The 26712-nt window shown below is 38.6% G+C and overlaps 2 protein-coding genes across 7 annotated transcripts; both read left to right on the plus strand.

Annotated features, from left to right (window-relative positions):
• The first annotated feature begins 2127 nt into the window (after positions 1-2127).
• slc2a9l1 (solute carrier family 2 member 9, like 1) lies at positions 2128-13326 on the plus strand. 3 transcript variants are annotated; one of them, XM_024802558.2, is made up of 13 exons: positions 2128-2201; positions 2813-2871; positions 3969-4064; positions 4153-4313; positions 4389-4513; positions 4596-4725; positions 4847-4995; positions 5198-5385; positions 5685-5795; positions 5934-6035; positions 12420-12495; positions 12633-12760; positions 12860-13326. In XM_024802558.2, the coding sequence occupies exons 2-13, from the start codon at positions 2848-2850 to the stop codon at positions 13043-13045; spliced, it is 1476 nt and encodes a 491-aa protein (XP_024658326.2). In that variant the 5' UTR covers positions 2128-2201; positions 2813-2847; the 3' UTR covers positions 13046-13326. The 3 variants fall into 3 exon arrangements, with proteins under 3 accessions (XP_024658326.2, XP_076739945.1, XP_024658327.2); XM_076883830.1 differs by lacking the exon at positions 2813-2871 and having other exon boundaries at positions 2130-2201; XM_024802559.2 differs by lacking the exon at positions 2128-2201 and having other exon boundaries at positions 2303-2871; positions 5198-5331.
• Positions 13327-15433: 2107 nt separating this feature from the next.
• On the plus strand, positions 15434-25049 carry LOC101471870 (solute carrier family 2, facilitated glucose transporter member 9). Of its 4 annotated transcripts, XM_076883833.1 has the most exons (14): positions 15434-15908; positions 17575-19505; positions 19985-20043; positions 20742-20837; positions 20926-21086; positions 21162-21286; positions 21369-21498; positions 21620-21768; positions 21971-22158; positions 22455-22565; positions 22704-22805; positions 24193-24268; positions 24411-24538; positions 24638-25049. In XM_076883833.1, exons 3-14 carry the CDS (start codon positions 20020-20022, stop codon positions 24821-24823), a joined length of 1476 nt encoding a protein of 491 aa, XP_076739948.1. In that variant the 5' UTR covers positions 15434-15908; positions 17575-19505; positions 19985-20019; the 3' UTR covers positions 24824-25049. The 4 variants fall into 4 exon arrangements, with proteins under 4 accessions (XP_076739948.1, XP_024658188.1, XP_076739947.1 ...); XM_076883832.1 differs by lacking the exon at positions 15434-15908 and having other exon boundaries at positions 17515-19505; XM_024802420.2 differs by lacking the exons at positions 17575-19505; positions 19985-20043 and having other exon boundaries at positions 15575-15908.
• Positions 25050-26712: the final 1663 nt, after the last annotated feature.

Genomic DNA, 26712 nt, shown 5'->3' on the forward strand with positions numbered 1-26712 from the left:
TATCAGTCACATAAAATATTTAGGGAAATTAGCTCAGTCGGGCAGATTCACCACTGGTTTTAAACAGCTTCAGGTTCTGATGAAGAGTCACAAAACATTGTGACATGTTAGATTTTTATTAGGACTATTAACAAAATCCATTATGGAGGTCACATCATATAAACGGACATCACAACCTGTGTTGTTCTTAAAACTTCTCACTAAAGCTAAAAGGAACCAAAGGAAGAAGGATGCATCCAAATCAATAAAAGTCCTTATGGCTGTAAACTAATAAGCATGGAGAGCCACGAGTGCCAAAATGAATTCAATAAATATGTCATTAAATAATCCATCTAATGTGTTATTAATTAATAAAAAATTGAAATAATTATTTTATTAACTATATAATACATTCATTAAATGTCAATTCATTTCATTTATAGCATTGAATAAATTATGTGTTTTTCATTTCCAGTTTTAATTATTTATTTTTAATGAATTAGTGTAATAAATGTGCATGTGATGTAGTAGATCAGTAATACAGAAAGAGCTATTTGTTTAACCTGGGCTGATTCAGGGACTAAAAGAATGTCTAATGTAAAAACAAATAAATTAAGTAATTAATTAATTAATATAAATCCTTCAATCATGAAGCCTCATTTCTTGAAACGGGATATCATATCATATCAAATTTATTTGTATCGCACATTTAAAGACCAAAGTACACTAAAGTGCTTTCCAGTAAAACCATGATACAGATAAAATCACAATATAAAATCTAAATTACAGATATAAAGTAATTACATAATATAAATGCAGAGCCAGATGAAAATTACACTAATTCGCCTTGAATGCCAGGTTAAACACGTACGTTTTTAGACATGATTTAAAAGATTGAATAGAATCTGATGCCCGAATGTCAAGAGGAAGATTATTCCATAATTTGGGTGCGGCAGCACAGGCACGGTGTCCTCTGGTCTTCAGCCGAGACCTAGGTTGCACTAAGAGCAGTTGACCCGATGATCTTAGTGCTTTCTTAGGCGAACAGACAGAGGAGATCCCCAAAGTAATCAGGTGCCATATTATTTAGGATTTTATAAGTAAACAATTAGATTCATACCTTCTAGTGCCAGTTAAGAGACATGCTGCAGCATTTTGGACCAACTGCAATCGATGAAGGAGGGAAGATTGGAGGCCCAAGTAAAGAGAGTTACAATAATCTAGTCTTGAAGTGATGAATGCATGAATAAGTTTCTCTTGATCTTTACGTGGCATATAAAGTTTAGAAAAATCACAGACATACAGTATGAATAGCAACATGTCGATCACAAACCCTGGAGCATATCCTGTTTTATCATGTACTTTACTCAACATGGAACCATAATTGACATTTTAACAACTTACACATTTGACCAACAGACGAAAGATCCCCAATCTAACCCCAGAATAAGACAAATATACCTAGGGTTGTGTCAGGAAGGGCATCCATCATTCAAATCTGCCAAATTAAGTATGGGGAGCTACTAACTGTGGCGACCACTTGTGAATAAGGGAGCAGCCAAAATGAGGTTGGTGTTTTATAATAGACTTCTATAAATTGCGACCAAAGGAAGGTTTTTTTTTTTTCAGACCAGGAGGTCATGTCCATCTTGGTTATAAAGCATGTGGTCAAAAGTATCATGCATAAAAATGCCTCAATTCTTGATCTGTTGGTGGCAGCAGAGCCACGTGTGAAAACAATCTGATCACTGTCTTCAATCAGAAACAGAAAAAAAGGACAAAACATATAAGAAAAGGACAAAATAGTCTGGATGCTATTATGCTTGCTGCACTTAACACACTGCCATAACACCAAGAGCTGTTGCTGTATATGGCTCTTCTTTCTTCAAAAAAAACAAACAAACAAACAAACAAACTACTTTTATCCTAATTGTCTCCTATTGTCAAAGCAGCTGAAGTTTCTTTTTTAACAAAATAGTCCCTTTGAGGTTATATTATATATACTCTGAGGTGTACAAACCCAGCCAAGCCTGATAGCAAGTTTGCCACAAATTGACATGTCTAAAGAAAACCGTGGAAACAAAATCACGGCATCACAGGTATCCTTTTATCCACACCTGACTAGGTGTGGTCAATTAGCAACAGCTGAACCCACTGAAGAGATTAGGGGCTGCAGAGGGACATAACAGTGACCAACAGAACAAAACATGTTTGAACATTATGTAAGACTTTGTGGTGCATCTTTCAATCATTTGTGCCTCATTGGACTGAGAAAAGTATTGGATGACTTATTGCTGGAGCCATGATACTATATAGCTGGATTGCACTGATGGCTTTTTTGGGGAGTTTGTTTGTTTTTTTGCAAGTTTAAATGAGAATTAAGAATTAATTAATTTATTGAGTGTATTCCTTTTTCAAATGTTCATAGACAGCCACAGTTCTTAGTCTACGTCTAAACTCTGCTGGCCTGATAATAATAGAGTTTATCTTTCCACGTGATTTAAATAAGAAGAATAAGAAGAAACAGGAACAGAGAGAAAAACATAAATCAAGCTACTGGCAATAGGACGAATCACTTATAAAAACATATGCAGCACCAGTGTTGTGCACAAAATGTACTGATAATGTCCTTATTTGACATTATGGTTAAATCTATACATTAGCTTGCGTGTGACTGTGAACTCATTCAGTTTATATTGTTTTCAGTCTGAAATAGCTGCAAGTTAGAAATGATCCAGTGATTGTCAGGGTGGTGTGATGACACCAAGTTACTTTATTTCTGAAAAGTTAATAATAAGCAGGGTGAAACACTGAACTGTGTCCCCACTGTTAGGACATATGTGCTGTTAAGGTCCGTGTATCAAGAGAATGGAAACTTTGTTTCAGCAGCTGGTAAGATTTTTCCTATATTTGCGCCATAAAAGTTAATGTATTGTATGTACATGTATTGTAAATATGTACATGTGGATTTTAAATATAATTTAAATATTCTTTTCACGTTTCTGTTAAAATGTTTCGTGACAAATCTGTCACATTGCACATGTCTAATTTTATGCGTAATGCTGATAATTTTCTTTTTAAATTGTATTTATTTATTTTTTACAAAATCAGAGTGGCTTATTTTTAGTTCCTGAACTCAGGGGAGTTATCTAAACCACAGTTTCAGCTGAGTCACACTACTCTCTCAGTTATTAAACCATTTCGCTGGTACAGCTAACATGACACTGAGCTCAAATTTACATGATTACAATCTATGACTGAGGTGTGATCATGAAAAGATTCAAAAAAGGTGATTATTATTGTTTTTCTGTGAACTTTCAGACACAGCTAGAAATGAAACAGTTACAGTTTATGAATCAGACAGGGTAAACTTAAGTCTAATCTAATCTTTGTTTTATTCACAACTTGTGTTTAAAAAAAAAATCAGTAAATCCAATTTTAAAATCTAGATTTTCTCACTCATTTAACCCTTGTGTGGTGTTCGTATTTTTGTTACTCAGCCAGTGTTCATGGGTCTGGTGGACCCGCTAGAGTTTTGGCTTTCCAAATTAACACTATCAAACAATTTTATGTTAAATTACTCAACAGATGTTTACTTCATCCCAATTACAAGACATATGAACAGCAAACATGGTTAATTTTTTCCCTTTACCTTTGTTAGATCACATTTATGAATTAATGTGCTTCTCGTTTTTCTTTTATATAAAATGTTATAAATAAATCAGTTATAATCAAGTGGAGTGAGTGGAAAGACACAACACATTTACACGTGAAAAAATAATTAATTGTTTAATTTTTCTTTTGAAAAAAACTGAACACGGGTCTCACAGACCCGAACACCATACAAGGGTTAACCATGTTTGAAATCTTTGTTAATACCCATTCTCCAAAAGTTTGACTGTGACTTTAAAAATATAGGCAGCATCTTTACAGGTGATAGTAAACACATTTATAAAAGTGATTCATCGGATTTCTCTCCTTTACTTCAGACCCATGGCAACGCTCTAGTCCTCATCCTTGTTTTGGGATTAGGAGGAAGCTTTCAGGTCGGCTTCCATATCACTGGACTGAGTTCTCCTTCGCCGGTGAGACACGTCGCCTTTATCATTTCTTCTCCATTCTGTCTCGATTATCTGGATCACATTTAATAACAGTTTAGATCTATCTCCACAGTACATCCAGCGCTTCATCAACAACAGCTGGTATGACAGATACGGAGAGCCTCCACATCCGCAGACGGTCACAATGATCTGGTCTCTTATTGTTTCCATGTTTGCTGTCGGGGGACTCTTCGGTGCCATCAGTGTCAAATTTATCTCAGACTTGCTGGGAAGGTGAGTATGAAGACAGATGTTGTACCAAGCTGTATAGCCTACGGAGACCTGAAGTCATGAGCTTTCCTTCTTCAGAAAAAAGGCAATGATCTGCAACAGCTTCATTGCTGTTCTTGCAGCAGGATTCATGCTGACAAGTAAAAATGTCAACTCTTTCGAAATGATCATTGTGGCAAGATTTCTGTTTGGTTACTCAGCAGGTAAGTTGCCATATTCTACAGACTCCTTATTAATATGTTTTCACCACCTATACTCACCATGCTTGCTTTATGTGACCTGCAGGCTTGGGAATGAACACTCACTTAATATATCTTGGGGAGATTTCACCCAGAAAGATAAGAGGGATAGTGACTCTGACCTCAGCCACTTTTACGTCACTCGGGAAAGTGTCTGGACGGGCGTTTGGGTTGAGGTAAGCACCTGAAGTTGATATGAAAAAGAAAAATGGGCTTTAACCCATTGTCAAAAGCTACTGCAGCATATTATGACAATAGATTACAAATTAAACACAACATTTCATTTTGATTTTTCAGCGAGATCCTTGGCCGCGAGGACACGTGGGACATTCTCCTTAGTGTCGCTGCACTTTTCTCCTTTGTTCAGATTGTGATGTTGCCTTTTTTTCCTGAGACGCCAAGATATTTACTCATAGAGAAAGGTGATGATAAGGCATGCAAAAAAGGTTAGTAGCTTTGCGCAGTTTATGTATCAAACACGACCCCAGATGTTTATGAAAATGTGTTCTACAAACACATACTAGTTAAAGATAAATGATAGTCTTGTGAAATTACAAGTCAATCAGTCCCTGCGTGTTTTGTATTTGAGCAAAGTTGCACATTTTTCAGTTCTTATCCCCTCCGTGATTTGGGATTTTCTGGTTTCAGCTCTCCAGAGTCTGTGGGGCCAAGGTGACTACCAACAAGAAATGGATGAGATGTTGACTGAGCAGGCAGCCATTGAAGCAGCCCCACCAGTGAGCCTTCTGCAGCTGCTGAGAGACAGGACTGTCCGATGGCAGGTCATCACCATCTCCATCATCTACTGTTGCAACCAGCTGTCGGGCATGTCTACAGTATGAACAATACCATATAGTATTAGTATAATACCATATGATACAATATGATATATGATATAGGATTGCTAAATTGCAGAATGATACAACATTACAACAATTTTGTGACTTTTGGAGGTTCACGCACATGCATACATGACATATCTGTATAACTACAGATCAATATATCTATTGATATCTGTATATATGAGACTTCATTGTTCCTTCCATATCAAGTTTCTATCAACAGAATAGACTAAAATATAAATCAGATTTCATGCTGACTGTTTATAGCCTAATAGTGCCTCTTTTCTTCCCAGATTAGTACCTTTACTTATGACATCTTCCTGGAGGCAGGTATACCAAAGAAGAAGATCCGCTATATCACTCTCGGTCTTGGAGTGGCTGAAATTCTCACCTCGCTCACCTGTGTAAGCAAACACTCAGTCTGTGCCTGAGCTCATCTGTGTAAATGAGCATTTTAAGTGTATACATCCTTTCATTTCTACTATTAGAGACAATCTTCTTATGACAAGTCTGTCATTATTTTCTCCCTTCCTCAATTTCAGGGTCTTCTCATTGACCTCACAGGGAGAAGACCATTGCTGTTCGGCGGTTACGGTGTCATGTCTGCTTGCTGGATTTTTGTCACTGTCACACTCAACCTGAAGGTAAACCATTACCAGTGGTGGGCAACATAATATTAACTAGAAAAATTTGCATTTCCTGCGAAAATGCAGTGTGGATGCTTAAAGCTGAAGCTGTATGCAAAAAGTAGCTGAAAAAGCTGAAAAGTTGCAGAAATTGTAAAAACTTTGCAGAAGCAAAAGAAGTTTGCTAAAATGGAATAACTTAGCAAAACTGCAATATCTTAGAGGAAACATAATACTTGGCAGAAATACAATAGCATAGCAGAATTTAGCAGAAATATTGTAACTTACCAGAAACATGATAACTTCTCAAAAATACAAGAATTTAGGAGAAATAGTATAAGATAACAGAAAGAATATATTTAGCCAAAAATACTTAAACATTACAGAAACACTATGATTTAGAAAAATAGTACAACAGAGCAGAAATATTGTGATTTACCAGAGACACTGTGATGAACTATGAATATTGTAATTTTAAATTAAGACTATGTTTTAGCACAAATATTATAATTTGGCAGAAATACTATAATTTAGCAGAAATACTATATTAAGCACAAATCCTATAAAAAGCAGAAATGGTATGATTAAGCATAAATACTACATTTAGTAGAAATACTTTGTTTTAGCACAAATCCCATAAAAAGCAGAAATACTGTACTATGATTTAGTAGAAAGACTATAATTAATCAGAAATACTAAATTTAGCAGAAATACTATATTAAGCACAAATCCTCTGAAAAGCAGAAATAGTATGATTAAGCATAAATACTACATTTAGCAGAAATACTATATTAAGCACAAATCTTATAAAAAGCAGAAATACTATATTAAGCACAAATCCTATAAAAGCAGAAATAGTATATTAAGCACAAATCTTATAAAATAGCAGAAATAGTGTGATTTAGCACAATAGTAATAACTTAAACAGAAAAATTGGAAAAGCAAAATGGACAGCTGAAAAAATGCTGAACATGCTGAGGTTCCCTCAAATATACTTGTTAAATGACAAAAATCAGCAAAAAAATTTATGACTGCCACACAATTACAAATATGTACACATGAGGAAACACACATGCACAGAGAGACCCACACACAAGATCCAATTCAGTCAACCAGTCTAAATATATTGAATTTGAATCTTACAATGGGATCATCCCATTAAAAGGCTTTCTCTCTCTCTCTCTCTCTCTCTCTCTGTCACACACAAACACACACACACACACACACACACACACACACACACACACACACACACACACACACACACACACACACACAGGGAGAGAGAAGTAAGTTTCTAGGTCAGCCTGGGAGCTGGTGAATTTGAATCCACCAATCAGAGAGGCTGTGCACTTTTCCCCACCAAAACAGGTGCATCTGTTTACACACGCAGCAGCACAGAGAGACACAGGATTTTTGCAGTCTATTTCTCATAGTGACGACTCCCCTCAAACAAATGACCGTAATTTCCTAACCGTAGGGGCTAGAAGGGTCATTCTTACACCGTTTTGTTCAGAAGAGATGGGGGAATCTTCAAGTGTTGACAATTTAATATTAAAATATGAATTTTTAGAGATATATGACATGGATGACTTGTTGACTTAGAAGCCACGAATTCCCCAATATGCAAATTTGAATGCCTGAGACCACATATGTGATTGGCTGGCTGGGAAGCCGTGCAGGCCCTGATTTGAAAATTTGAATTTCTCAGTCCTCACAGAGGATTGGCTGCCTGGGGACCTGGCAGAAATATATAGAAATACTATTATTAAGCATAAATACTACATTTAGTAGAAATACTATGTTTTAGCACAAATATTATAAAAAGAAGAAAAACTATAATTTAGCAGAAATACTATATTAAGCACAAATCCTATAAAAAGCAGAAATACTATAATTTAGAACAAATAGTATAAAAAGCAGAAATACTATAATTTAGAGGAAATACTATGTTAAGCACAAATCCTATAAAAAGCAGAAATAGTATGATTTAGCAGAAATACTGTATTTAGCACAAGTACCGAAAAGTACCAGAAATACTATGATTTAGCAGAATAGTAATAACTTATTGAAACACAAATGCACAGAGGGACACACAAACACAGGCTCTAATCCAGTCAACCAGTCTAACTATATTCAATTTAAATCCTACAATGACATGCTGCCAAATAAGGGCAGGGTCCTCTCTCTCCCACTAAACACACACACACACACACACACACACACACACACACAAACACACACACAGAGGGAGAGAGCTGCCGAATTTAAATCCACCAATCAGAGTGGCTGTTTACGTTTTCCCGCCAAAACAGGTGCATCTTTTTACACACGCAGCAGCACAGAGAGGCACAGGATTATTGCAGCCTATTTCTCATAGTGAGGACTCCCCTCAAACAAATGACCATAATTTCCTAACCGTAGGGGCTAGAGCGGTCATTCTTACACTGTTTTGTTCAGAAGAGATGGGGGAATCTTCCAGTGTTAACAATTTATCATTAAAATGTGAATTTTTAGAGATATATGACATGGATGACTTGTTGACTTAGAAGCCACGAATTCCCCAATATGCAAATATGAATGCCTGAGACCACATATATGATTGGCTGGCTGGGAAGCCGTGCAGGCCCTGATTTGTGGATTTGAATTCCTCAGCCCTCAGATATGATTGGCTGGCTTAGAAGCCATGAAGGCCCCAATATGCAAATTTGAATGCCTCAGGACACATATATGATTGGCTGGGAAGCCGTGCAGGCCCTGATTTGAAAATTTGAATTTCTCAGTCCTCACAGAGGATTGGCTGCCTGGGGACCTGGCAGAAATATATAGAAATACTATGATTAAGCATAAATACTACATTTAGTAGAAATACTATGTTTTAGCACAAATACTATAAAAAGCAGAAATACTATAATTTAGCAGAAATACTATATTAAGCACAAATCCTATAAAAAGCAGAAATAGGATGATTAAGCATAAACACTACATTTAGTAGAAATACTATGTTTGAGCAAAAATCCTATAAAAAGCAGAAATACTATATTAGGCACAAATCCCATAAAAAGCAGAAATAGTATGATTAAGCATAAATACTACATTTAGTAGAAATACTATGTTTTAGCACAAATAGTATAAAAAGCAGAAATATTGTAATTTAGCAGAAATACTATATTAGGCACAAATCTTATAAAATAGCAGAAATAGTATTATTTAGCACAATAGTAATAAGTTAAACAGAAAAATTGGAAAAGCAAAATGGACAGCTGAAAAAATGCTGAACATGCTGAGGGTCCCTCAAATATACTTGTTAAATGAAAAAATCAGCAAAAAAATGCACAGGGAGAGAGAAGTAAGTTTCTAGGTCAGCCTGGGAGCTGCTGAATTTGAATCCACCAATCAGAGAGCCTGTGTACATTTTCCCGCCAAAAAAGGTGCATCTTTTTACACACGCAGCACAGAGAGGCACAGGATTATTGCAGTCTATTTCTCATAGTGACGACTCCCCTCAAACAAATGACCATAATTTCCTAACCGTAGGGGCTAGAGCGGTCATTCTTACACCGTTTTGTTCAGAAGAGATGGGGGAATCTTCCAGTGTTTACAATTTATCATTAAAATATGAATTATTAAAGATATTTGACTTCTAATGCACCATAACTGAGTAGAGCGAAGCAAAAACTGCCTTGACTTGCCCTCAAACAACGATTTGTAACTTGAAATCTGTTTGGAGTATCGATATCATTCTTTCACCGTAAGAGACAGCAGGCTTTGGTGAACAATCATGGAAATTTTCAGGTCTCTGTGGAAATCCAACAAAAAGTTATGACGAGAGAAAAAAGTGGTTCATTTCCAGACTTTGAAATCTGAAGAAATCTGAGCGAAGGACGAATTTCCTACCCTCAAACAAGTCCAACTCATTTCAGAACGGTAATAGTTGAGAAAGAAATTCTTGAATTGTGAGCGTCAGGAGTGTCTGAAGATATGCTGGGACAAGCCTCATGTCTTAACTTTGCTTTGTTAAGGAGATATGACGATTCGAATATGCCTCTCATTCCAGAAATGCAGCGGTGATTTTGAACAAACTCTCCATTGACTTTATATGGAGAGTTTTCTGACCTTGTGTTAGTCTGAGGAGATTTGTGAAAGTTCTATGAATACCACAACAATGATAGTGACATTTTCTGAAAGCCAGCAAAAATACCTACGTTTTGATGTATAATTTGTGGAAGTTGAGTGAAAATTGAGCAAGTAGCAAACAGTTGTTCGGACATGAAGCGAAAATTGCAAAACCTTCAGTGGCACACTGGAAGCCAAGAGCATAGCAACCATAACAACACATGTATTTTGTGAAAAATCACAATTTTGCAACTCAAAACTTTAAGAGGCATAAAAGTAAAACAGTTAAAGATTTGAAAAAGCTGAATCATACCTGAATAGCCCAATAATTTGTGAACATTTTAAAATTTGAATTGTTGTTCTAGGTGAAAGTATGAGGAAGTAGTTAAGTTTCAAAAACAAGCAAATTTTAGCAGAATTGCTGAAGTTTCCCATTCATTTCAATGGGACAAATTAAAGGAAAAAAGTGGAATATTTTAAAAAGTATAATAGTTAAAAATACCAAAAGTCATAGCCGGCATTAGCAAAAATAGTTGAATAGTTTAAAATTTGAACGGTGAAAATCGGCTGAAAATTGTGGAAGTAGTTCTACGGCGAAAAGTGTACGGAAACACCCGGAATAATAATAATAAAGAATAAAGAGAAACAGGAACTCAATAGTGTGGATGCTTAAAGCATCCACACAATAATAATAATAAAGAATAAAGAGAAACAGGAACTCAATAGTGTGGATGCTTAAAGCATCCACACAATAATAAAGAATAAAGAGAAACAGGAACTCAATAGTGTGGATGCTTAAAGCATCCACACAATAATAATAATAATAAAGAATAAAGAGAAACAGGAACTCAATAGTGTGGATGCTTAAAGCATCCACACAATAAAAGTAAAAGCAATGTAAAGAAAGCAAAACAAAAACAGTTGATTTGTTAAAGACAACAAATGTCAGGTGTGTGAAGAGACTGAGGACCCAAGTGCAGGCAAACTGAGACGAGGGTGGATGATAACAAAAAACGAGCCTTTATGGACAGCTGAACAAAAACTACAAACAGGTGGAACAGAGAAAACTAAGCAAAACCTAAACTGGGAAAAACTATGCATAAACATATAACCTGAGGGTGGAAACCACAGGCCAGAAAAGAGAGACCAGGAAACGCGGGTAAAGCTGACGGAAGAAATACAGAAGCAACATGGAAGAAAACAAGCAGACGGACCAACAAGGGACAAAGGGAAGTACACACAATAAATACACACAAGGTAACGATGGAAATGCAAACAGGATGTTCCTTGAGTTGACTGTTGTTGTAATTTGGTGCAATATAAAAAAAATTGAATTGAATTAAATTGAATAGGAGGGAGATACAGCTGAACCTAATTAGAAGTGATGAGACAGGGAGGAAGCAAAACAGAATACACTGACATAAAACACGGACTTTCAAAGTAAAACAGGAAATACATGAACACAGAGACCTGAAACGTTGGCACAGGAAGGCACAGAGTGGGCATAGCACGGAACACAGGAGAGGCACATAAACAAAACCTAAAGACTGGAAAATCACAGATGACACCGTTTCTACTCGTCAAGATCAAGGATCAAGGAAGTTTTCTTTTCATTTGCAACACGTTTACATGAGGTGGAATGAAATTACATACACACGGTCCCGGTTATCCATAGAAGGGAAAAGAAACAGAATAACGAAGAAACTAAAAAAAACACAACTAACAAATAGCAAGTAATGAAATAATACAATATAAGTAGAGTGCAACAACCTGAGTACCAGTATGGAGTATAAATATAGAAATATAGGTATAAACATTTTAGCAGCAAGAGGGCATGATGACCAGCATTAATAAAGTGATGGTGTCAGTAAAGTATCAGTAGTATAACAGTTCTTGTCCATTTATGCATTGAGAAGTCTCACAGCTTCTGGAATGAAGCTGTTTCTCTGTCTAGTAGTTTTGCATTTAATGCTCCTCAGCCTCCTGCCTGAGGGGAGCAGGACAAAGAGTGTGTGTGCTTGGTGAGTGGGGTCCTTCATGATACAGGTAGGCCTCTTCCTGCATCTGGAGGTGTACATGTCTGTGACGGTTGGGACAACAACTGTCTGTGTAGCCTTCACTGGAAAGTACACTAGTAACAATATTGCCAATATGACTGAAGATGACCTGTTTCATAAAGGGGAAAATGTGTATAAGCTATCACTGCTGTGATGATAAAAGGCAGAAATATAGAAATTAATCTGATGCAAAATCAAATATATGCATTGAAAACTGTCTTTCACACAGGATTCCAGCTACTGGGTTCCATACATTACTGTGAGTTTGATGGTTGTCTTCATCGTGTTCTTTTGTGGAGGACCTGGTAAGGGTAAAGCACTTATACATATGTAGCTTAACGTTTTTAGTATCCAGTACATCACACCTGTAGCGGTTATGGAAAACGTGTCTATATGCAAAGATAACAAGGTCAATTCCCTGTTCTTTCTCTGATTCTCACAGGAGGAGCCACACCAACGCTCAACAGTGAGCTCTTCATTCAGTCTAATCGAATGGCATCACTCGTCCTCACAGGGCTGCAGCGGTGGTTTATGTTTGCAGTGATTGGCCTGGTCTTTCCATTCCTCATTGTACGTACGACCAAACTGAAAATAAGCAGCGCATTACACTATAACACCCACAGGGATCTATATGTTGTGCTGAAATTATGAATGTCGTTTCTTTCCCAGGATGCTCTCAGCTCGTACTTATTTGTGCTGTTTGCCTCTGCCTGCATGCTGGGTAGTCTTTATACCTTCTTCCTTTTGCCTGAGACTAAAGGCAAGACCCTGCTGGAGATCTCAGAGGAGTTTAAAGCCATCACTGTCTGTGGGAAATCCTTTGCAGAAGAAACGAGAACAGAGACCAGGTTGTGATGAGGACCACGTATAGCTACAGCAAAAAACATGAGGAAAAAAACAATTTTTCTTTCAGGACAAGATTGAATGACTGTGGAAAAAACGTGCTTTGCAAATAAATGACTCACAATGACATTAAACAATGTTACAATTCCCAAAATTTGGAATCTTTCCAACTTCAGTTTTTGCTTTTTAGTTGCTTCTGCTATTTTCTGTTTGTCCATAAATGGTGACTGTTGTGCAATCAGATCCTGTACGAAGTTTTTTCTTGGCCCACGTTTCTTTACAACTAACAACAACTAACCTGCATAATGGGCTTCCATTACAATTCTAAGATGCAGTATTAAGTAATCATCAGGTAATGGCATAATATCATTATGCAATTTTCCATATGCCCAAACACCAACATAAATACATATCCTAGTAATGAGAACATGCATAAAGTTCTTCTTTTATGCTCTTAAATGCCACTAGTTTAGCCAAAAGCAAAGTTGGAGAAAAGGAGCGCTTCAGAGAAAATGTCGTAGTGAAAGGAAGGCTCACTTTATGATGTTTCACTAAACCCCAAAGGTGCTCTGTTGGCCTGATCTGGTGACTGTCATGTTCAGTTTGAGATGATTCTGGAAACAACCATCAGAAGATGGGTACACTGATCGTAAAGGGATGGACATGGTCAGTACCATTTTGCAGGTAGGTTGTGGCATTAAAACAATGCTCTTTTGTTACTAAGGGGTCCTGCCCATCTCCAAATGCACATTTCTATGTTGTTTACACCAGATTTTGAGCCTACTATCTGAATGTTGAAGCAGAAATCAAGACCAGGGTATTTCCTGTTCCAAGTTGACTGGAGTGGCACCCTGTGTGGTGTTTAAACTTCAGTATGTGTAGTGTGCATAGTGTTAAGCTCTTCCACATACCTTGGTTGAAATGAGTAGTTATTTGAGATGCTGTTGCTTGTTTATCAGCTTGAACAAGTCTGGCAATTCTCCTCTGATGTGTGGCACGAACAAGACCAAAGTCACTTAAATCACCTTTCTTCCATCTTGAGCTGTTGCTGATTAGATATTTGCCTTAACAAGTAATATAACTTGACAACACACCTCTTCACGTTTACACTGTGTCCCTTCCTGTTTGTGGAAGCTACACATGCTGATAAAACGAGAAGTGAGAGCAGCGGAGAGGATCGTAGGTGTTTCTTTTCCCTCCCTCCAGGACACCTATTGCACCCGCTTTAGACTTTTATTTTATTTTTATCTTTTTATCTTTAAGTTGTTTTAGTGTACACTGAGGGCCGTGGGAGCATTGCAATTTAAAATTCCTGTGGATGATCTGTACACGTTTTTGTTTTTTTTTTTAAATAAAGCTGACTTTGACTTTGATTACAGTGAGAGCAAAACTGTGAATACAGTGATGAAAATGGTCAGTACTTTCAAGAATGGTGTGTATATAGCTTTAATATTTAGATATATTATTAACAAATCGCACAATAACAGTGGCGTTGTTCACACTAATCTCCAAAATCTTTTGCTAAATAACTAAAGAATCTATTCATGTAATGAGCTGCAGCGTCTTGTTTCAATAGTCCATGATGGAGTATTTCATTAAAATCCAAATGGTAGTGGTAAATGGACTTGCCTCATTCACAAAAGCACTTTTTCTAAACTCTTGCTATTTATCATCTGATAGAAGCATTGGAGACCTGGGGCCTGTTCTTCGTACCGCGCTAAGTAAGTTAGCTGGATTAGATTGTTGACGATTTCGCGTGATCCCGGATCGTTCGGTTCCCCGAAGCTCATCCGGGACTTGCTGTCATAGCAACAGAGCCATAAGCGTAAACCTGCTCGGGAGCAGGTTTACTTTATGTAAACAGGATTAGATCGCGGCCACGCAGGTATGTCCGCTTCATTTATACGAAAGCAACAGCGATATTCCACCACTGTTTCACCATAAATAAATAACATCAATGTAACTAAAGATAATGCAGCACTTGATCCTTTTATTGATGTCACACAGATACATACAGGTCATTTCCTAAAAAAGGGAAATGAACTATTAACATTCTATTACATGTATGTGATTATTACAAATGTAATTCATATTTCAGAGTAGTAATTGTAAATTACTTCGTGTAATCAAGATGAGAGACCACGGCTATAAAAGCGAAGGTGGATTTGGGAAGCCTGTCGCAGCCATGTCCTGTCCGTATACGCGAGCCACCCTGGCTACAACCGTAGCTGCCTCCACCAGTGTGTGAATGTGGGAGTGAATGAATAGTGGTATCGTACAGCGCTTTGGGTGCCTTGGAAAGCGCTATATGAACCCAATCCATTATTATTATTATTATTATTATTAAATTACCTACGAGTTTGATTTGTCAGCAACTTTCTGCCAGCCCTCTCTCCTTGCTTCTGCAGCCTTTGCAGTGTTCTCTTGCGTTTTAATTAAACTCTGAAACTCCTGAAATCCCTCACTCATGAGTTCTTGCTCTGCTGCCGGAAAATACCGAGCACGCCCCTTCGACATTTTCGCCGACCAATCAGCAGGTTGCCGATCAATGTTTCTACTATCGATGCGTAGCCCCTTTTACAACACCCAGTGATGTCACATTACTGCGTCCAGCTGTACTAATCGTCAACAGCAGGCGTGTTCGGGGAACCGGATTAGCGAGCTCACGGTTAGCGCGATGGTTTGGTCTTGGATGTGTCATTTGATCTTGGATGTAGTAAGCGACGTACGAAGAACAGGCCCCAGCTTGGGGTAGCTATCATGCTCAAGGATATTTGGCATGCAGACTGGAGGGATCGCACCACCAAGCTTCAGATTAGCAGGCGACCGCTCTACCACCTGAGCTACAGCCACCACCATGCAACTATTGTGACAGGTAATGTCACTGAAGTATTCTTATGCCAGCTGTAGACCATACATAAAGGATGGACATCATGAAGTAGCCATATTGGTGCTTTGAAATCAGGCATAATAGATTGAGTGGCTGAGTCTGACTATGAAAGTGTGAGACACTGCAAACTAATAGAAAACCAACATGTCGGTCACAATGTCAGCCTGCCTTAAAGAATATTTTGCACATTTTGGCTACCTGGATTTTTTAAAATGTAAATGCAGATGACAAATCTGCTTGTTAGTTGACACAAAACTGTAGATTTTAAAATGAAAAATACAAACTGCTTAAGTATAAGCTGGAGATTCAACATTTGCTCCATAGTGTAGTGGTGTACACATGTAACTAACAAGTAAAAGCTCCCAGCATTGATTCTAGGAGGATATACGGATCTCTTTGGGATTGTGTCAAAATTACGCAACGCTACCTGCCATGGTGGCCTGTTATTATTACAAGAAGTTTCTTCTTAGTTGGCCGTCCGACTGCGGTCTGGAGTGTGGGGCCTTCCTGCTGCTGCAGAGTCGGGGCGGTCTGCCTCCCCCCACTGCAGGGAAAAGTGTAACACCACCTGGGTCTGGGTGCAGTTCCCCCCTCCAGGGGCAAGGGTACCTAGACCCGGTTCGTAGAGTACGCTTGGGGAGTGTGATCGTGTGTACAGCGTCTCTTTATGTCTGTCTCCACGTTGGTTGAGTGTGGAGTAAGTGCATATGAGAGCATGAGGGTGGGAATGAATGTTTGTATCTGTGTGTGCCTGTATGTCTGTGTCTATATGTCAGGTTGGGTGTCAGGCGCCACCTCTCTGGGGACATCTCAGGCCCTCCAAGGTTTGGAGGCCTATCTCCCCCTACCACCACTTCCCCTGCCAGTGGCGGACTCCCTCAGACATCGGTGCGTTGGTGGTTCTTTGTGTCCGGGGATGGGCGTCCAGGTACACACCGGCTCACTCCTTGGCGGCCGCTTATCGGGGCCTGGAGCCTGGGGCTCGCTCGGGCCACTTCGGAGGTGGGGTGCCCCCGGCCTCTCGGCCTGGGGCTCGGTCACTCAGGCACGGCTGGCTGCCGGCGGAGCTCACGGGCGCGTCACTGCAACTCCCCCTGGCTTCTGCTCCGCGGCTGCTGAGTGAACCCTCATCTGGGACAGCTCAGCTCTTTCTGGGACAGTGGCGCAGCTGCCCCTCTGTTGGTCTTCCTTGGTCTCTTGTATTCTGGGGGCCTCTGGATGTCTGGAGTTTTGATCTCCTCCACACCTGCTTCATGCCCTGGAGGACGGGGCTGTGGGCCCCCCCCACACCCTCTAGCAGATTATTACATGAAGGAACCTTTAAAAAACAAAAAAACAAGCGCGTCCATGCTTACAGGTGTACACACGGGTGATCACACCCACAAACTACACCCTTTTTGGCTCCTACCTCAAAGCACACTGTGTTCTGTTGATCTTATGTGCTGCGCAATAATGTTTAATATTTAGTATTTACTGTCATATTCCCATATATCATTGTGATGTTGTTTATTCTATTACTCTTGTTCTCTTCTGCTTGTTTTCTTTTTTTCTTTCTCAGCAGGTGATCCAGGTGATTGATATATGCATTTTTTTTCTCTACCCATTCTGTTGGTTTATGTTTTTTGCCCTTCTCCCCCGTCCCTCTTCTCAGCTGTTTCTCTTTCCCTCTTTCTTTCTTTCTCCCCTTCTTTCCCCCAGTCAAGTCTGTCCCGTATTCAGTAAGTGAAAATAAAATAAACAATAAAAGGTGAATCAAATGGACCATTACGGCAAGGCTGGGATGGTCAATTTGGTAAAGTAAATCCGTTGTGCATCTTTGTTTGCCTTTAGACAACAATTCTGATGGCAAAAGAGCCAAACGGGACAGGCAAAAAAAAAAAAAAAAAAAGTTTCTTCTTCTATAGGATGAAGATTCAACAGTTTTTCCAGTGCAAATCATAGCTAGCAGTGTTTGCTTTAATTTATTGAGTGTATTCCTTTTTCAAATGTTCATAGACAGCCACAGTTCTTAGTCTACGTCTAAACTCTGCTGGTCTGATAATAATAGAGTTTATCTTTCCACGTGATTTAAATAAGAAGAATAAGAAGAAACAGGAACAGAGAGAAAAACAAATCAAGCTACTGGCAATAGGACTGTGACAAAGTGGGTGAGAAGACCATTTGTCTACATTCTTAGTTAACATTCTTGCTTTGAGTTAACCATATTTCACATGTAATCTGCAATCCGGTTGTTCAGTGATGACGCGACGAATCCTACTTCCGGGTCTAAAGTAGTCTGCGTTTAATATGGCTTTTGTGTTGTTAACATGTTTAATGTTATGTATTTTCTTCTATTTGATCTCAAAAAGCTCCTAAAACAGTCAGTGATCACTGTTGACCTCCCTCTGCTTTTATTACTGCTAATCATTTATTTAAGCTCAGTTTTTAAAACCTTAGGATCTAACTACAGCCCAGCCCATGCAGCAGTATATGAATGACTAACCTCGTATTGTGGATGGATTATCTCAGTTGTTCTCCTGGCTGAAGTTTGGTCCTTTTACAGCATCCTGCCATGCGATTACATTTGTTTCTGACCACCAACAACACTCACGTTAACTTTTATCGAGTGGGAAAAAAAGTTAGCTTGTTTATATTATGCTAACATAGCTGTGTCGCTAGCAGTCACGTAGCACATCATTATATACCAGCTAGCCCAACTTCAGTAACCCTACAAACGTCACTGCTGTTTAGTTTTCTGTCTTCATTTATGCTGGAAGTGATAACAGAGCTGTACATTTTAATTTGTTTCCAAAACCCCGCAGTCAGGACATGCTATATTGTATTTAGATAGAAGCTAGCGAGCTAACTCCCTGCTAACTTCTAACTCCGTTAAATGTCATAAATTCCGTTTTCATGGATGCCTGGATGTTAAACTCAATTGTTACACCTGGTAGAGCAGAACGCTGATCATTTTATTAAAGATGAAAGACTTTAGACAGTTTTTCAACTCTCAGTAATGCCACAGTGATCGTTTGATATATGGACCTGCAGCGGAGTTTAGACCCAGACACGGCTAGTGATGTCAGACTGAACAACCGGATAGGCAAACATCTACTATCCCGGGTTTGTTTATGTTTTGCACTTTTACAGATTATATAATATAACATCTTGGTTTAAATCAATTCATACAAGTTTGTTAAGTTAACATGTTCTTTATGTCAACTGTTAATTTGTATTGTTTAGAACTTACCTTACCTACCTGTCTTGCAGAAACAAAAGGAGGAAATGTAGTTTTACTTCCTGCTTTATACCTTCTGGGTTCATTTGAGGTCACAGGAAGAGACCAAGTGCAGAAGGGGAAGAACTCTTATAATTTAATAAAGTTGATTTTAGAGGGTTTATGAAGAGATAGATTTATTGTTGTAATATGTATTGATTACACCAGAGTTTATGTTGCCAGTAAAGAGGAGTAGTAGAGGTTTGAATATAATCATGTTCATCTTACCTACCTACTGAATGGAATAGTCCAGAGGAGAAATTGTTTGGTTAAGTGGACTATTTAAGCAGAAGAACTCTGAAGTGTTTCAGAGGAGAAAGGTTCAGGTCAGTGTAGCTGTGTGCAGTTTGACCTTAATTTCTGTTGATTTAAGTTCAGTTATGTTTATTTGAACTGAGTTAATTATAGAGTTGAGTTTCTTATTTGTTTTTTTGTAAATATTGTTTGGGCCACAAAATGGTGAATAAATCACTTGCTACACTGGGCAGCATCAGTCTCCTGCACTTCTTTGACCGCTTAAGTCGAGTCCTACCACAAGGACGAATCACTTATAAAAACATATGCAGCACCAGTGTTGTGCACAAAATGTACTGATAATGTCCTTATTTGACATTATGGTTAAATCTATACATTAGCTTGCGTGTGACTGTGAACTCATTCAGTTTATATTGTTTTCAGTCTGAAATAGCTGCAAGTTAGAAATGATCCAGTGATTGTCAGGGTGGTGTGATGACACCAAGTTACTTTATTTCTGAAAAGTTAATAATAAGCAGGGTGAAACACTGAACTGTGTCCCCACTGTTAGGACATATGTGCTGTTAAGGTCCGTGTATCAAGAGAATGGAAACTTTGTTTCAGCAGCTGGTAAGATTTTTCCTATATTTGCGCCATAAAAGTTAATACATGTATTGTAAATATGTACATGTGGATTTTAAATATAATATTTATATATAAATGTATAAAAAATTTACGTTTCTGTTAAAATGTTTCGTGACAAATCTGTCACATTGCACATGTCTAATTTTATGCGTAATGCGGATAATTTTCTTTTTAAATTGTATTTATTTATTTTTTACAATTTTTTTTATTTCCTGAACTCAGGGGAGTTATCTAAACCACAGTTTCAGCTGAGTCACACTACTCTCTCAGTTATTAAACCATTTCGCTGGTACAGCTAACATGACACTGAGCTCAAATTTACATGATTACAATCTATGACTGAAGTGTGATCATGAAAAGATTCAAAAAAGGTGATTATTATTGTTTTTCTGTGAACTTTCAGACACAGCTAGAAATGAAACAGTTACAGTTTATGAATCAGACAGGGTAAACTTAAGTCTAATCTAATCTTTGTTTTATTCACAACTTGTGTTTAAAAAAAAATCAGTAAATCCAATTTTAAAATCTAGATTTTCTCACTCATTTAAACATGTTTGAAATCTTTGTTAATACCCATTCTCCAAAAGTTTGACTGTGACTTTAAAAATATAGGCAGCATCTTTACAGGTGATAGTAAACACATTTATAAAAGTGATTCATCGGATTTCTCTCCTTTACTTCAGACCCATGGCAACGCTCTATTCCTCATCCTTGTTTTGGGATTAGGAGGAAGCTTTCAGGTCGGCTTCCATATCACTGGACTGAGTTCTCCTTCGCCGGTGAGACACGTCGCCTTTATCATTTCTTCTCCATTCTGTCTCGATTATCTGGATCACATTTAATAACAGTTTAGATCTATCTCCACAGTACATCCAGCGCTTCATCAACAACAGCTGGTATGACAGATACGGAGAGCCTCCACATCCGCAGACGGTCACAATGATCTGGTCTCTTATTGTTTCCATGTTTGCTGTCGGGGGACTCTTCGGTGCCATCAGTGTCAAATTTATCTCAGACTTGCTGGGAAGGTGAGTATGAAGACAGATGTTGTACCAAGCTGTATAGCCTACGGAGACCTGAAGTCATGAGCTTTCCTTCTTCAGAAAAAAGGCAATGATCTGCAACAGCTTCATTGCTGTTCTTGCAGCAGGATTCATGCTGACAAGTAAAAATGTCAACTCTTTCGAAATGATCATTGTGGCAAGATTTCTGTTTGGTTACTCAGCAGGTAAGTTGCCATATTCTACAGACTCCTTATTAATATGTTTTCACCACCTATACTCACCATGCTTGCTTTATGTGACCTGCAGGCTTGGGAATGAACACTCACTTAATATATCTTGGGGAGATTTCACCCAGAAAGATAAGAGGGATAGTGACTCTGACCTTAGCCACTTTTTTGTCACTCGGGAAAGTGTCTGGGCAGACGTTTGGGTTGAGGTAAGCACCTGAAGTTGATATGAAAAAGAAAAATGGGCTTTAACCCATTGTCAAAAGCTACTGCAGCATATTATGACAATAGATTACAAATTAAACACAACATTTCATTTTGATTTTTCAGCGAGATCCTTGGCCGCGAGGACACGTGGGACATTCTCCTTAGTGTCGCTGCACTTTTCTCCTTTGTTCAGATTGTGATGTTGCCTTTTTTTCCTGAGACGCCAAGATATTTACTCATAGAGAAAGGTGATGATAAGGCATGCAAAAAAGGTTAGTAGCTTTGCGCAGTTTATGTATCAAACACGACCCCAGATGTTTATGAAAATGTGTTCTACAAACACATACTAGTTAAAGATAAATGATAGTCTTGTGAAATTACAAGTCAATCAGTCCCTGCGTGTTTTGTATTTGAGCAAAGTTGCACATTTTTCAGTTCTTATCCCCTCCGTGATTTGGGATTTTCTGGTTTCAGCTCTCCAGAGTCTGTGGGGCCAAGGTGACTACCAACAAGAAATGGATGAGATGTTGACTGAGCAGGCAGCCATTGAAGCAGCCCCACCAGTGAGCCTTCTGCAGCTGCTGAGAGACAGGACTGTCCGATGGCAGGTCATCACCATCTCCATCATCTACTGTTGCAACCAGCTGTCGGGCATTTCTACAGTATGAACAATACCATATAGTATTAGTATAATACCATATGATACAATATGATATATGATATAGGATTGCTAAATTGCAAAATGATACATTACAACAATTTTGTGACTTTTGGAGGTTCACGCACATGCATACATGACATATCTGTATAACTACAGATCAATATATCTATTGATATCTGTATATATGAGACTTCATTGTTCCTTCCATATCAAGTTTCTATCAACAGAATAGACTAAAATATAAATCAGATTTCATGCTGACTGTTTATAGCCTAATAGTGCCTCTTTTCTTCCCAGATTAGTACCTTTACTTATGACATCTTCCTGGAGGCAGGTATACCAAAGAAGAAGATCCGCTATATCACTCTCGGTCTTGGAGTGGCTGAAATTCTCACCTCGCTCACCTGTGTAAGCAAACACTCAGTCTGTGCCTGAGCTCATCTGTGTAAATGAGCATTTTAAGTGTATACATCCTTTCATTTCTACTATTAGAGACAATCTTCTTATGACAAGTCTGTCATTATTTTCTCCCTTCCTCAATTTCAGGGTCTTCTCATTGACCTCACAGGGAGAAGACCATTGCTGTTCGGCGGTTACGGTGTCATGTCTGCTTGCTGGATTTTTGTCACTGTCACACTCAACCTGAAGGTAAACCATTACCAGTGGTGGGCAACATAATATTAATAAAAGTAAAAGCAATGTAAAGAAAGCAAAACAAAAACAGTTGATTTGTTAAAGACAACAAATGTCAGGTGTGTGAAGAGACTGAGGACCCAAGTGCAGGCAAACGGAGACGAGGGTGGATGATAACAAAAAACGAGCCTTTATGGACAGCTGAACAAAAACTACAAACAGGTGGAACAGAGAAAACTAAGCAAAACCTAAACTGGGAAAAACTATGCATAAACATATAACCTGAGGGTGGAAACCACAGGCCAGAAAAGAGAGACCAGGAAACACGGGTAAAGCTGACGGAAGAAATACAGAAGCAACATGGAAGAAAACAAGCAGACGGACCAACAAGGGACAAAGGGAAGTACACACAATAAATACACACAAGGTAACGATGGAAATGCAAACAGGATGTTCCTTGAGTTGACTGTTGTTGTAATTTGGTGCAATATAAAAAAAATTGAATTGAATTAAATTGAATAGGAGGGAGATACAGCTGAACCTAATTAGAAGTGATGAGACAGGGAGGAAGCAAAACAGAATACACTGACATAAAACACGGACTTTCAAAGTAAAACAGGAAATACATGAACACAGAGACCTGAAACGTTGGCACAGGAAGGCACAGAGTGGGCATAACACGGAACACAGGAGAGGCACCTAAACAAAACCTAAAGACTGGAAAATCACAGATGACACCGTTTCTACTCGTCAAGATCAAGGATCAAGGTGGAATGAAATTACGTACACACGGTCCCGGTTATCCATAGAAGGGAAAAGAAACAGAATAACGAAGAAACTAACAAATAGCAAGTAATGAAATAATACAATATAAGTAGAGTGCAACAACCTGAGTACCAGTATGGAGTATAAATATAGAAATATAGGTATAAACATTTTAGCAGCAAGAGGGCATGATGACCAGCATTAATAAAGTGATGGTGTCAGTAAAGTATCAGTAGTATAACAGTTCTTGTCCATTTATGCATTGAGAAGTCTCACAGCTTCTGGAATGAAGCTGTTTCTGTCTAGTATTTTGCATTTAATGCTCCTCAGCCTCCTGCCTGAGGGGAGCAGGACAAAGAGTGTGTGTGCTTGGTGAGTGGGGTCCTTCATGATACAGGTAGGCCTCTTCCTGCATCTGGAGGTGTACATGTCTGTGACGGTTGGGACAACAACTGTCTGTGTAGCCTTCACTGGAAAGTACACTAGTAACAATATTGCCAATATGACTGAAGATGACCTGTTTCATAAAGGGGAAAATGTGTATAAGCTATCACTGCTGTGATGATAAAAGGCAGAAATATAGAAATTAATCTGATGCAAAATCAAATATATGCATTGAAAACTGTCTTTCACACAGGATTCCAGCTACTGGGTTCCATACATTACTGTGAGTTTGATGGTTGTCTTCATCGTGTTCTTTTGTGGAGGACCTGGTAAGCATAAAGCACTTATACATACTGTATGTAGCGTAACGTTTTTAGTATCCAGTACATCACACCTGTAGCAGTTATGGAAAACGTGTCTATATGCAAAGATAACAAGGTCAATTCCCTGTTCTTTCTCTGATTCTCACAGGAGGAGCCACACCAACGCTCAACAGTGAGCTCTTCATTCAGTCTAATCGAATGGCATCACTCGTCCTCACAGGGCTGCAGGGGTGGTTTATGTTTGCAGTGATGGGCCTGGTCTTTCCATTCCTCATTGTACGTACGACCAAACTGAAAATAAGCAGCGCATTACACTATAACACCCACAGGGATCTATATGTTGTGCTGAAATTATGAATGTCGTTTCTTTCCCAGGATGCTCTCAGCTCGTACTTATTTGTGCTGTTTGCCTCTGCCTGCATGCTGGGTAGTCTTTATACCTTCTTCCTTTTGCCTGAGACTAAAGGCAAGACCCTGCTGGAGATCTCAGAGGAGTTTAAAGCCATCACCGTCTGTGGGAAATCCTTTGCAGAGGAAACGAGAACAGAGACCAGGTTGTGATGAGGACCACGTATAGCTACAGCAAAAAACATGAGGGAAAAAACAATTTTTCTTTCAGGACAAGATTGAATGACTGCGGAAAAAAACATGCTTTGCAAATAAATGACTCACAATGACATTAAACAATGTTACAATTCCCAAATTTTGGAATCTTCCAACTTCAGTTTTTGCTTTTTAGTTGCTTCTGCTATTTTCTGTTTGTCCATAAATGGTGACTGTTGTGCAATCAGATCCTGTACGAAGTTTTTTCTTGGCCCACGTTTCTTTACAACTAACAACAACCAGTGTTGGTCAAGTTACTTGAAAAAAGTAATCAGTAACTAATTATGGATTACTTCCCCCAAAAAAGTAATCCCGTTACTTTACTGATTACTTATTTTCAAAGGTAATTAATTACTTAGTTACTTTTTAAAAACACTATTTACAACCTGAATAGGTGATAAAGCGATAGATCTTTCAGCCCAATTCTACTTTTTCTATATAATCCATCATACAAAATGTAATCAAATGGAAAAGTCCCTTTTTAAAACTTGTTTTATTAGTTTTAGTCTTTTAACTTCATGAATCAAGCAAATAGATGCAAGTAAAACACAGCACAAAATAAATAAAGTCAAAGACTAGCGGTCCTTTTGCTCTATTTTCACCTGTAAAGCAGGAGTGAGGTAGGCGGAGGTTTACCCTGGTGCAGGTGTGCCGCAGAGGTCAGTTGAAGAATCCACGAGTTTTTCTGTGAATTCCCCATTACATCGTAGCGCACTCGGTGCTTGCTTGGAAGTTTAGGGGATTTTTTTCGCTGTAAAAAAATGTTTTCTTCCCACGCACAATGCTAATGGACGCTAATGTTTTTGTCACTTTTTATGGAATCAAACTTAAAGTAAGGTCAGTACTTCCACACTTTAAACGCTGCACGCTCATACTCTCTCCCGCACTCGATATATTATCCATTGTTGATCTGCACACAGCTGTTGTCAGGAACGTTGCAATTGCTTACGTCACTGTCATGCGACATTCACACAAAAAAATCACGGTTTTAGTAACGCAGTAACGCAGCATTCCTACGGAAAAGTAACGGTAATCTAATTACCATTTTTTCAATCAGAATCGGAATACTTTATTGATCCCTGGGGGAAATTATTTTTTGTTACAGTGCTCCATTATAAACCAACATTAAGACAAGACAGACAATACACTAACTAAGAATAGTACAATATATACATATATATACATACATACATAAGTCACTCATAAATAAATAGCTGAAAAAGAAACGTGTAGTTATAGCAGCAAACAGTGTGTTAAGTGGATGTGTTGTACAGGGAGATGGCCACAGGCAGGAAAGATTTCCTGTGTCGTTCAGTGGTGCTTTTTGGTAATCTCAGTCTCTCACTGAACGAGCTCCTGTGACTGACCAGCATGTCATGGAGTGGGTGGGAGGTGTTATCCAACATTGTCTTTATCTTGGACAGCATCCGCCTCTCCGACACCACCTTGAGGGAGTCCAGCTCCATCCCCACAACATTGCTGGCCTTACAGATTAGTTTATTGAGTCTGTTGGCATCTGCGACCCTCAGCCTGCTCCCCCAGCATGCAACAGCTTAGAGGATTGCACTGGCCACAACAGACTCATAGAAAATCCTCAGCATTTTCTGGCATATGTTGAAGGACCTCAGTCGCCTCAAAAAATAGAGACGACTCTGGCCCTTCCTGTAAAGTGCTGTGGTGTTTTTAGCCCAGTCCAGTTTATTGTCAATGTGTACTCCAAGGTATTTATAGTCCTCCACAATGTCAACACTGACCCCCTGGATTGAAACAGGGGTCAAGTGTTTCCTGGTCTTCCTGAAGTCCACGATCAGTTCCTTGGTCTTTGCCACGTTGAGCTGCAGATGATT

This window comes from Maylandia zebra, linkage group LG5 (assembly GCF_041146795.1).
Source record: "Maylandia zebra isolate NMK-2024a linkage group LG5, Mzebra_GT3a, whole genome shotgun sequence".
NCBI classification, from domain to species: domain Eukaryota; kingdom Metazoa; phylum Chordata; class Actinopteri; order Cichliformes; family Cichlidae; genus Maylandia; species Maylandia zebra.